The 12,617-nt window shown below is 41.2% G+C and overlaps 1 protein-coding gene and 1 long non-coding RNA gene across 7 annotated transcripts in view; one reads left to right on the top strand and one right to left on the bottom strand.

The window, feature by feature from the left end:
- Positions 1-10,339, bottom strand: part of meis2a (Meis homeobox 2a) — a 75,891-nt gene extending 65,552 nt beyond the window's left edge. For 2 of the 6 annotated variants that reach the window (XM_027011591.3, XM_035532623.2), the window contains exons 1-7: positions 10,303-10,337; positions 9,184-10,004; positions 8,474-8,706; positions 7,512-7,653; positions 7,063-7,113; positions 6,476-6,526; positions 5,788-5,937 (exon numbers count right to left, since the gene is read on the bottom strand). In XM_027011591.3, coding sequence (XP_026867392.2) covers positions 5,788-5,937; positions 6,476-6,526; positions 7,063-7,113; positions 7,512-7,653; positions 8,474-8,706; positions 9,184-9,195 — 639 coding nt within the window. In that variant the 5' untranslated portion in view covers positions 9,196-10,004; positions 10,303-10,337. Of the gene's footprint in view, positions 1-5,787; positions 5,938-6,475; positions 6,527-7,062; positions 7,114-7,511; positions 7,654-8,473; positions 8,707-8,911; positions 9,149-9,183; positions 10,005-10,302 lie in introns of those variants that run through there. The other 4 variants (XM_081722243.1, XM_027011592.3, XM_035532626.2 and 1 more) reach the window with 4 other exon arrangements.
- Positions 10,340-10,646: 307 nt separating this feature from the next.
- Positions 10,647-12,406, top strand: LOC145659477 (uncharacterized). Its single transcript, XR_014125704.1, has 3 exons — positions 10,647-10,793; positions 10,935-11,011; positions 11,102-12,406. It is a non-coding gene; the product is annotated as an uncharacterized LOC145659477 (long non-coding RNA).
- Positions 12,407-12,617: the final 211 nt, after the last annotated feature.

Raw genomic sequence — 12,617 nt, 5'->3', positions numbered from 1 at the left:
CAAGCCTGGTCATTGTGGAGTTCAGTGGTCAGAAATCTGATTCAAAACCTCTCTGAATATGGCATTTATCCTAAGTTGCTCTTTGAGTCATTCTCAGCAACATCACAGCAGCGGGAATGACATTCGTTCTGTCATAACACTTCCATTAACTCTCCAGAGCAAATGTCATAAAAGGGAAGAAGAAGAGGGAGAAGGGGAAAGGGGGAAAAACCCTGTGTATAACGTAATTCAGGCGAGTCAGACTCATGTACTTAGAATGTGCCGTTGTTGTTTTAAGGAAAGAAAATGACTAGGTTCTACTTCCTGAAGGTGAAACACCCACTGCCAGCAAGACAGGCATGCGAAATGCTCCAGCCAACTCTACATCAAGCTGTTGTGCTGTATTGAAATAACTCAAATTCCGAAGTTCACGCATTTAATTAGCTCTGTGTTTACCTACAAAAACTAGTTCAGTAACAGCGCACTCTTAAGTTGTGCTACATTCGCAATGTGGTAAAAAGCCTGGAGAATGTGGGCCTACTGGAGCACCCGGCTCTAAGTGACAAAACAAGACAGAAAAGGGCAGGGTTTCTCAGAATTTGTCATTCGAGGACCCTGCGACCTACAGCACGCAGTGCATCGTCTCGAGGCCAAACAAACGAGCCACACAGGTTTCCTCCATGTCCATCCCAACTACACGACTGAAATCGCCACAGACATTTTAGGCAGTGTTAACTTTCCTGGCTCAGCTTCACAACAAACGCAACAGCATTTTTTTTTTTCCTCGGGTATGAATAATGCAGCAGTCTCTCTGTCTTTTTCTCCCTCTTTCTCACTCCCTCTCTATCTGCCTCTCTTCCTCTCTCTTCCTGCCTCGCTCCCTCTCTCCGTCTCTCTCCCTCTCTCTCTCCTCTCCGGGCCACAGTCCGAGTACCGCTCATCAGACCCAAGCCTCGCCACACAACAAAACAGTTGTCAGGACCCCAGAGTCCATTAAAGTTCAAACAAGCTGTAAAAAAAATCAGAAAGAGAGAGAGACAGAGAGAGAGAGAGAGACAGAGAGAGAGAGAGAGAGAGAGAGAGAAAGCCTCCCCCTCTACTGAAAAAAAAGAAAAAGAAAATAAGTCTGCTCATGTGACTATTCCCCATAGCTTGGGATAATTAGGAGTCAAACATGGTTCACTCCATGCTTTTTCCTAATTGTGTTAAAGAGCATTGCATTGTTACCAGGAGGAGAGAAGCAGCAGCCAGCAAACACAGTGCTAGAGCACAATAGTGGTAGATGGAAAATAAGATAGAAGGAAGCCAGGTCTCTGGGGGCAGCCTTTTCTATTTGCTGGGGTTACCTACTCGCTGCCGATGCTGCAAGTTGTAATTAATATAAAAGCAGGAGACGATATGGGGCAAAGCTTACAGAGCAGCAGACCACGGGAGAACGCCTGATCCGTCACTATCCACCATTTCTCAGAGACACACCTGCCCTGCCCATCACAGAAGAACTCCCCCATACCACCCTCCTCTCGGCATCCCGCAAAATCTCAAATAAAAATGATTTAGCACAGTCACTGTTTCGTGCTACGATTCCCAGGAATTGTGATGCATTTACAGACAACCGTGTGTAGGTCTCAGTGCAGGCTGAGAGGGACGAGGGCTGTCAGACAGGACGTGTCGCTGGACACACTCGCAGCTACGCAGCCCTGCATGCTGACACACACAAAACGCTTCGCACCATAAACCTTCCACACCTGGTACTGCAAAATGCATCCTGCATGTAAAATCTCCCCGTACCTTTTTTGCGGAATTTAACACATAATTACACAGGCTCTCTGAGAGATGTTAGAGAACGGACTGACCTCAAGCACTGTGATTTACAAGACCATCAATTATCCACCGAGAATATAAATGAAGTATTGACTAAGTATTAAATAATAAACAGTTTACTATGTTTATTAGTTGATAGTTTATTATTTGCTTGGTTTTCATCTTTGTAGATAAGACTGCACATTTCACTAAAGAGACTAACTCTCACAGGAAAGTCAGATCTGCGCCTGCAGAAGGGGTGACGTCACAGTAAGCGTGTAAACCTCACGCCCCAAGCCATGTTCAACAACATTAGCATATTTCGATTACTCAGTGTGAATTAATTAATGTATAAATCTGAACCTTTCAGTGAGTGAATCCCAGTGCTCACAAGGCGAATGCTCTACAAATGTATTTAAGAAGTTGTTTACACTGTACACACTGCCAAAGCGCAGTTCTTGGAGAGGTGCGAGACTGCATTATGTTGGGCGAAGCAACAAGTGGGCGTGGCCCTGGCAGGCTGGCTCAGGGGGGAGGCTTGACAGCAGGCTTGAGCTCTCAAGCACTAATCAAATAGGATATGTAGAGCCAGACATCATCCCATCACAAAACAACTGTGAGGGATGGCGGAGGCTATTGTACCATGTGTTGCTTGAAAGGGGGAATCCTACCAGAGCAGGGCTGCACGTGCTGCTTAATTTAGAAGACCCCCAGAACTAAGCAAATGCACGGTTCACTGGCTTCAGAAGCCCTGTAGGCTATATGTATGCAAACACAGAGGCCTGCAGTGGTCGATCGCAGAGCAAGGACCATGTAAATATCCTGCACGAAAGAGAGGCGCGGTACTTTTAATTGATTTATGAATTGAATGTAATTCACTGCATCGGATGAGCAGATATATTGTTGTGGATGTAATTCACTCCTGTAGTCATGTGGGAAAAGGACATGTAAAGGAATGACATGTAAATTGAGTTGTTTTTCGGGGTGTCCACGCAGAGCTTAGCTACCGTACATTCCAGCACCAGAGGAACTACACGCATGTGTGATAAACTCTGGGAGGAAGTACAGAACGGCCCAGGCCTCTGCGTTCCTTCATAAGCATCTACTGCTACGCACTGCACCATGAAGCCATTTCAACAGCAAGGGAGCACTGCAGCTAAAGCAGGGCGCTTGATTAAAAACCCCATGCAACTGTAACAGCACACACAAAGACCAGTTCATTAGCACAGATAATACTCAACCAGCATTCAGTCCTTCCCCCTGCATTAATTGGATGTAGCACACAGAAGAGTGAAATTACATTCCATTAATTAAAACATAAAGGTATGTAGTAATTATTAATGGAAATTGGGCTGTCTTTTTACATTCACTTTTCTCATTTATATATATATATATATATATATATATATATATATATATATATATATATATATAAACAATTTTTTCAAATAACGCTGTGCCAAGGACCGTGCTAATGCTGACAACATTACAAACCATTCAGCCGAGAGTCAACGCAGCTTTCGAGTGTAAATGAAGGTGTATTTATTAGTCCCTACGTATATTTATTAGGCGAGGGAACGAGAGAGCTGCGAAAAGAGCACTACTGATTCGACGTGCTGCCTCCTTCATGGTGAAAAGCCTTATCATCCCCAGCAAACCAACTTTCACCAAATGAGATGTAGCCCTGGGCTATATATTAAAAATGCATAGCAAAGCAAAGAAAAAAATGGACGTGAGAGATTCTAACTAAATAAATTAGCATATCTAACTATATCAAATTGTCTGCCCTTCTCCGACCCAAAAAAAAAACACAAGGGGGATAAGAATGAATAATGAAACAGGCGAATGTAAAACGCGCAAACATATCATAAATCAAAACAAAGCAGCTGGCTGTCCGGTTCAGACGGGTTCGGTGTGTTTGCTTGGCAGAGCTGAGCCCAATAGTGGCCCGAGTTTCTGCTTGCTCAGTACCTGGGTAATGAAGGGGAAAGGCGTGTGTCTTTTGACACAGGGTTGTGAGAGCAGTATCGCCATTAGTCCCTAGATTCTTTAATACCCAAGCTAGCCCATGTGTACTGTGGGAATTACGCCTTGCATTCGTTTCTAAAGACAGACAGATGTAGCCCTTAAAATGAGTCTTGTAAATAATATCCTGATTTCAAATTCCGCTGGCTAATCTATAAATCGATACTTAGTATGCTTAATATACATTCCACGTAAAATGTAAGTAAGAAGAGTTGTACATAAGCAGCAGAGTCGTTACTCGCTGATCTACACGCTGAGCTGCAGTTGTGCATGTCAGTATCATGACGGCGCATTCTTTGCATCTAAACTATCACATAGTACCTAAAGTGAATCTAGGCGGCCCTAAAAGACAGGGCTACAAACTTTAAAACACGGAATAAAAACTTCAGGTTTGATTGAACAAACTGCTCAATTAGCAGTTGTAAAATGTCATTGCAACGATATGAAAGAAATAAATCGCTCCAAACTAAAATACCTAATGAGGTGGTCGTGAAAATGACCATAAGATAATTGGCCTGACTTATAAACTCACGTCCCTAATTATCAAAAGTATATCTCTCACATGTAGACCGGTGACAATGGCTGGATCAGTGCGAGGTCGCGCCGAAAAATTGGCTTGAGCATCTACCATCTGCCACGAAACTAAACAGGCTAGTTTATCTAATCTCCTCAACATAAACAACAGCAGGCCTCATTTCTGCACTTATTCTCAAAGCGAGTTGTAATGTTCGTCTTTTAATCGTTGCCCAACCTGACGACATCAATGCTAATTCTATCTTTATTCACGTTGTGCCACTCTTCAGACAGCCACGTGAAAGCAGCGGATATTCAGAGGCACAATTACAGGCAGATCCCAACATATGCAGTGGAGTGGCTTTACGGAACACTTAAATCTACTGTAATTCCTTATGGGCTTTAAGCTGCTGATTCATATTAACCCTGTAATAATATGCGCCAGCCGAAGCGATAACTGTAGTTTGTTTAATTGTAGTTATGCCCTATACAGCTTATGAAACATATAAACGCAAGAGCCTCCACGAGCTACGGCCATTTCTTACGATGGTGCATTTATTACGCCTAAATAAACCCGGTTAAACCACGAAATCGATTTCCAAATTTAAAGATATTACACTTCAGGTACATATAAATGAACACGCTATATCCATATCTAAAGGCCGTAAAATAGGCGCAAGGGCGAGAGTCATTGCGGAGAAACCCACAACGCGATCAATAAAAAACAATTAAACACATTAACATCATCAGCGTATAACGTCATTGCTACGATGCCAAGCTATGGGATAGGTCTTATAGTGCATTATGAACTTGCCGTTCACGGTGGCCAACAAAACCTGTGAAAAATACTTTCTTTTTTTTTTCTTTTTTTTTTTTGCCACAATGCAACTGATTTCGCAAGCAAATCGTGCAAAAAACAGCTATATAGTTCACTGTTTGAGACACCACATATTTTGTCTGTGCACCTATCCCACTACACGGCACATTCGAGGAGGTTCATGGTGATTTCACTCACGTTCACGCTTGTTCTGAATTGTGTTTAAGGCCAACCATGCGCAAAGACGTGCACAACTAGGCATCATAGCTTTTACAAGCCTTACAGTCCTTTGACCAGTGCAGTCGCTAGCAAGCCTAAGCAAATTAAAGATTTCCATGCAGAACCATACAACCCAATGTAAATGTATTGCAAACGTATATAGTTCCAGTCAGGCGCCAATCCTGGCTTCTAAAAATCTAACGAAGTTATAAGTAGACTATTATTCATAGTTAAAGGTGAAACAAAGTTCAGCCTCCGCGAAGGCAAAAGCAACTTAGCTTGATGTTAGTTCAAGGCATGTTCAAATAGCCTGTTGGTCTCAAACAATAGCGCGTTCCTACAGGCCAGTGAAGAGTCCTGGCAGCAGCTTACGCACACCACACACGATCTCAAAACAATACCGTTACAAGAGCAATTAAAACCATGTTACTTACATGATCGGCTAAGTTCGTTGATGATCCCGAGAGTTCCTCGTGGTCGGATTTAGAACTGCCATCCCGTTCGTCTATGACTAAATCTATTGGCATTTTTCCTTTCAAACAACTGATGTACCGATGGCAAAAATTATCGCAGAGCTCGTGCACCTAAAGCGGAGAAGAATGCATTTTAGGGTGGGAAACCCAACAGCCAGTCTATGAATAACAACGTCTAAGGGCCATGATCGGCCAAGGCAAGGAAACAATAGTGAAATTGTTACAGCGCTTATTATTCTCAAGAGACCAGAGCAACAAGTTGAACGGCAAAAAAAATAAACATTGTACATATATGCTTGCGAGGCGCTAGAGTCCCGTCCCCTCTGCATTCAAATGAGTATGAACTAAAAATTATCATAAGTTTATAAAGGTGTGTGTGTGTGTGTGTGTGTGTGTGTGTATATATATATATATATATATATATATATATATATATATATATATATATATATATATATATATTTCACAGACCAATTACACGTTTTTAATAAGGAGTTAATTAGGCAGTTTGGATATAGAAATATCTTTTTAAAATTATTACTTTATCTATCAAAGACGATTCAACCTGACGCTTGAGAGTAAAATCAAAATATCAAGCGGATGAAATACAAGGAGATACAAGCGCAAGGAATGACCAAAACAACATTACCTTTTCTAACTCCAAGAGGTGAAACCGTAATACTTGTATGGCCTGTATCATCTGCAAGGAGTAAAATATGTTAGTTGTTTATGCTAAACATTACGTTAGTACATAGCTACAATGTGGCTAAACGATAAAAACAATAGAAGTAAAATTAACTATCTGAAATGTTTCGTGTTTTCTGCCTGTGTGCAATGTTAAACGAGTACATGGGCCTTTCTTCATGTGGGCGCACCACTCTAAAAGCTCATTGTAACAGCGAATTACAATCCACTTCAGATAATCGTGATTAGGCTCCTGGTAGAATCAACCCAGTGTGGAGGCACGGCGCTTAGCCTGCCCTAATCGGTGACTTCCTTCACGGCCTCCTATGGTAGCCTAATGCCCTGCCACTCCAGCGCTCTCGGAGCTTCCTCCTTATTCACTTCAAAGAAGCTTGTCCAACATCTGTGTTGCGCTTTTTGCATCAAATCCCCGCATATTTACTTTGCCATCCCGATAACCTACGCATAATATAGGTCACCAAAAACTAATTCACCACACCAGCAACTACACGGCTGCCTGGAAATCACCAACAGTTCATGCATCGAGCTTACCAAATTGTCCAGCTCTGGATTTGAGGAAAATAAAGGTTTTTCTGCGCGAACCTAAAAGTAAAACAAAATCGCAGTTTAATTTCACACTGCCATGCAGTTCTGGGCCATGCAGCACTCACTGCAATTTAGGTAAACTGTCGGTCATTAATTATACTATGTGCATAAAGTTAATAGGCCAGAATAAAGGTTGTATTTTACATTTGGAAACTATTTCAGGGGGAAAAATGTAAGTATAGTCTATAACATGCATACATAAGGTAAAATAATTTTCAAACTTTTAACAGTTTTGTCAGAATGCATCTTTCGGGCTAATAAAATCTTTCTTTCATTTTGCCTTTTTAAAATATATTTAATGGTTTGACACCGCTCAGTGACAGGTGTTAAACGCTGCAATAAATATCGTGGTCTTGAACAGCAAAGAATGATCAGAAATATGTCTCTAAAGTGACCTGTTTGGCAAAGACTGCGATGTCCTCGTTGAAGGAGTCAGAGGAGCAGACATCGCCGCCTGCTACCCCGGGCTCCCTGGGAGTGCACGTCGCCAGCTCGCACTTCTCAAAAACCAGCGCGAGCAGCGGGAATAGAGGGTGACTGCAAGAGGCGAAAGGATCTTAAGTAAAACTCAAAACAAAATACCATAAACTAATTGCCGACTGTGATAAAGGGTTTTTTTTTTTGCCTTTTGCCTAACATACACAAACGCGAAATCAATGTGATACTTCGTGGTTTACTGGTTGTTTACATTGGAGCTAAAACAGCGTACATAGCTGTAATTTGCCCTTTGTAGAGTACCGTTTGCCATGTAGCACACGGGTGAGCTATAAGCTTGTGTCGAGATTGTGAAGTTCCAAAACAGGCATTATATTTTAGATGTTCTTAACAAACGCGGCCGTTTCCATTTTATCTTTGCAGTGCCGAGTACTAATAACGTCGGTATAAGGGTTGTCGTTACGAGCTTTAGAACTTTGTTTTTATCCAGCTATAATTTTCTAAAAACAAAGCCTCACTATATGAAGAGACAACGTCTCATTTAGCCGTCTTAAATATTGTTACATTTTTAAAATCTTAACTATGAATTTTATTTTTAATTTTGGTTGCCATACTATTTAACGTTAGGTTTGTAAGGAATAAGTTTGCTTTATCATGTGAAACACATCTTAAACGTACACATAATACTGAAAATTAATTTTAAACAATACTCCTTAAGATGAATGGTGAGTGTAGCCTTCTTAAAATTAAAGCAAAATATACTCAGCCGAATTTATGAGTTTTGTTGCGCAGTAATTTTGTACAAAACACAACAGCCTTTACTTAAATGTGTTTTAACAGTCGTTCTATATCAAACTCAAGCGGACGCAAAGAAAGCAACAGCTAAAGAGATACATCGATGTGATAATAATTTTTCACTCACCCATAAATTTGATCTTTATCCCTCTTTAAAACGTCATTGACAGCTGAGCCCATACTGGTGGGCATTACGTTGGGATGGGGTGCATGTGCACCGTAGTGCTGGCTCGCGTGAAGCGGCGGTCCATGATTCAAATGGTGTACTTGGGGTAGCGGTCGAGGTGCATGCGGATCCCCGTACATAGACGCCGGAACTCCCACCCCGTCCATGCCGCCGTAATGGGCCAATTCATCGTACTAGAATAAAGCAGAAGAAAGTGAAGTAAAATAAATGTGCACACACGAAAGTACGAAATGCACCGTTTCGGAGAAAGTAGCTATTGTGTAAAATAAAAGCAAAGAGAAGACGGCTTTAACTGACAAAATCATATGCACAACGTAATTAGAAATGAACGAACGTTCTCGTTACAAATGAAATGTTCTATTGTTCATTTGTAATTACCAAAAACATGTTAAAAGTTCAGGTTTCCGCCGATTACTTTCGTAGCTATTAGTTAAGTCTTCCGTTAAAACTGCTGCAGAAGGCTGTTGAGTCCGCCGGTATACCACAGGCTGTCACGGCGCTTGAGAAGTTGAGATTCGGCGAAATTGTCAAATAAAATGCCTTAGATAGCGGTAGATTGTAAATTAACCGTCACCGTCATGTGGAGAGCGACAGACGAGGCCCTCCTATAGTGGATTTGTATAGGTAAGTGTTGGAGATTTAAAACCTACCCTTTGCGCCATCAGGCTGCGCTCCAATAAACTCCTAGATGTGTCGTATGTTTAATATCCCAGTCTGGTAAGAAAGTGATTTAGTGGCAAGATTCCTTTTTCAACCAACTTCGTGAATTCTCCTATTCTCCAATATAGTTCAGACCGAGCTCGGGCATCAGGAAGAGTTTTGCAATTTTTCTTGTTTTCCTCCTTACCCAAAAAGAAAAAAAAAAATGCCAAGAACCAAACTGAAGGTCACAATCGGCCCATCAACAACCTGCATGTAACTAAACTGTCGTGTCTCATGGCTTTTTGCCACTCCAGCTGTCAATCAAAGCCAGAGGTTGTCAAGGTAATGAATGAATGATGGTTGGTGATGATGTTCAAGAGAGGATGAATCTTTTTAGTCCGTTTTCATCCAACAACTCCGCGTCTCCTTAATGCCTCCGGTTCGCTTTCTTGTTTTATTATTACTGTAAAAAAAAGGGAAAAAGGAGCGATGGATATTAAAAGGTTGCAGTTCAGATGTCCCCTTTCCCCGGCAGGTATTCGTCTATCTCGCAGTCTGAGATGAGTGAGTGTCAGCGAGTGTTGGCAGGTTGGCTGCTAGCTTGCTTATAGAACAGAGTCAGTTCGCTGCGCTGATCGGCGGGAGAATGAAATGACGGAACCCGGAAGTGGTGCTGGCCATAGCCAGTCCCGCAGCAGCTCACGAGAGAGAGGAGACCAAACCCTGTGATATGCAGAGTATGCACGAGGACGGCTTCAACTCCGCACGGGGGGAGCCCAACAACGCAGCATACAGGCGACTTCCAACTGCCCGCGAGACGCTGGAGTATCTACAATGGAAAGAAAGAGAAAATACTTCAACTGCTTTTGTGCATTAATCTGCACTGCATTTTAGCTGATGTAACACTATTATTGCATTTAGTTAAGATATAAAAAAAGATGTATCCAATTAGAAGATTAAAATTCATTTTTGCTTCTTGTCTAGTCTGGCAGCATGTTTTAAAGAAAATACATTACGCTACTTTAACCCTTCTATAAAGAACTACGAATTTTGGCTGCGTATTTCATCTCCAATTGAGGCTATACAATATATCTATATGAAAGAAAATATAGTAAAATATATCTTACAAGGCCACCGCAAGCACTGTGCACGTTGTCGGAGGTTTCAGACAGAAGTACAGCCTATTCGCCAGGCTTTTTTTTGGGGGGGGGGGGGGGGGGGGGGCATATCTGAGCGTGTAGTTTCTGTCTCCAGGTTCGGTCAAACCAATCTAAACGAGTGTTTGTTGTAATCCCTAATCTCTAGTTACTGTTCTAAATATGAGTTATTTTGCTTGTTAGTACTTATTGAGCACCCCTTTTAGAGTAAAATGAACTTTCCCACGCAGAAAAAAATTTGTTTTTAGGGAAAGTGTTTAAATGTGTCTTTCGTCCAATCACATCTCAAGATAGAAATCTGTGCCTTACCTCGGAGTAGTCAATTATCAAAGCGCCCCAGGATCATCAATCACGAGGAAGGCTTGAAGTTTAGAGGAGGAGCAATGCCCGGGCCATCGATCGCAATACTGCTGGCCCTTTTCCCTAATACCAAGCGCTTTCTGAGCTCAAAACCGAAAGAGGTCATCCATCCCTTTTAATATTTAGCCACATCAATGACAATACACACCGCTGCGCATGTGACATCATCGTCGTATTGATAGGTTTTCACATAAGTGGCTACATTTAAAGCTCTGTGACCTGTTTTGTTTTTGAATTAACAGTTCACCGCTTAGGGAAGACTTTCTTCTAGGAGTGAGATGAGCTCAGTAACACGGTCAATAAACTACACTAAAGACACGTAAGTCGTTTGGTCATTTGCACTTGAAATGGAATTACCAATTAAATAAGATTTCACAATGCTCTCAACAAATATGTTTGTGACATAAAGGCAAGGGAAGCACCACAAGAAAAGTAACTGAAGGGCTGACAGTCGGCTGTGCGGATACCACGACACGCTGTAGAGCGCGAGGGGGACTACAGTGGCGAGCGCAGAGCGTTCTCTCGCGCCACATTTGACCGTCCTGCGTTGAGAACGCGTGCAGCATTGGCAACGGGCAGTTTGTGTTAAAACCGGCGACTCAAAATATCAAAGAATAACATACACATAAATGACGTTTCCAGGATAAATGTGGTAAGTGAATATCATCTGTCTTTAGTAGTAGCTCCAAGAATGGGAGTATATCAGACAACGCGTGAGATTAGGGTCGAAATGAGTGAATGCTTTTATCGTCGTTGTGCCAGGTGAGGTCACCACAATCATGGTGCTGTTATCTAAACATTTTGATGCTTTAATTTTGAGTCGGAATAACATGGATTTGCGCAAAATTTTGAATGTCTTGTATTTTGTTTCTTCAAGTCTTTGCAGTTTGCATATTGTATAATATTTGCCTGAAATAGGCACGGTGTACTTTAAAACAAAACAATAGCTCGCTCTGGGGTTACTTGTCTAATACTGCTTCTGTTACTAATTAGGGTGAAACTGATATTTACGATTTTATTGTGTGGAAAACTATTATACAGCCTAATTTAGATAATCGCATATGGGTCAAATTATTCACACATCCAAAAAAGTTGACAAAATTCTACAGCCATAAAAAACAGGCTACCAACTTAACTCGAAACTGTGATGAAAAAGGATTAATTAAAACATGTTTGTCTGAGACAAAATATTGCTAGTGATAATCTCGTAATAGGGAACGTTGTCATTCTCACGTAGTCTCATCTTTAAAGTTAAGAACACGTTTTAACTTTCTTGAGAAGATCACAAATAGGCCTCAAGTTATTTAGGTGGTTTTGGGCTACTTTACAATAAATCAGTTGTGACCTAAACAAATGTGCGCAGTATGAAGGGAAATCATTGCGTTTTTCAGGGAAGCCTGACCAAGTCAACATACGGATCCTATGCCCTTGCAGAAGATGACATTAACGGGCGGTAAAATTTCATCTCGGGGTGTCAAACTGAGGTCAGTTTAGGGTTAAAGCTCTCGGTGTCCGCGTGGGACATGCCCAGCTGCGTTTGGATTCATTAGAATGCACAGGATCCATTTCAATCACAAACCTACGAACCCTCTCATATTCTGCATGTGCCCTCTATTGTAACCAGCAACTGTACTTATGAATGCTGCTTAGTCTCAAATCCTAACGCTTCAAACGATTTAACAAATAAACTATATATATATATATATATATATATATATATATATATATATATATATATATATATATATATATATATATATATATATATATATATAAATTTTTTACATTTAAAAAATCTACAAACTAAACGACTTGTTCTCAAGAATATAGCACAAACCTTACTTAAATCTAGACGCCGCATTTGCCCACAATTATAGGTAGGCCTGTCAAATTTAGGCGAAGCCGTCGCATGCAGAGAGAATTTT

This window comes from Electrophorus electricus, chromosome 10 (genome assembly GCF_041902795.1).
Source record: "Electrophorus electricus isolate QZ-2024a chromosome 10, ASM4190279v1, whole genome shotgun sequence".
Classification (NCBI taxonomy): domain Eukaryota; kingdom Metazoa; phylum Chordata; class Actinopteri; order Gymnotiformes; family Gymnotidae; genus Electrophorus; species Electrophorus electricus.
Note: the sequence above shows the minus strand (reverse complement) of the source record. Positions and strands in the feature narration are given on the sequence as shown.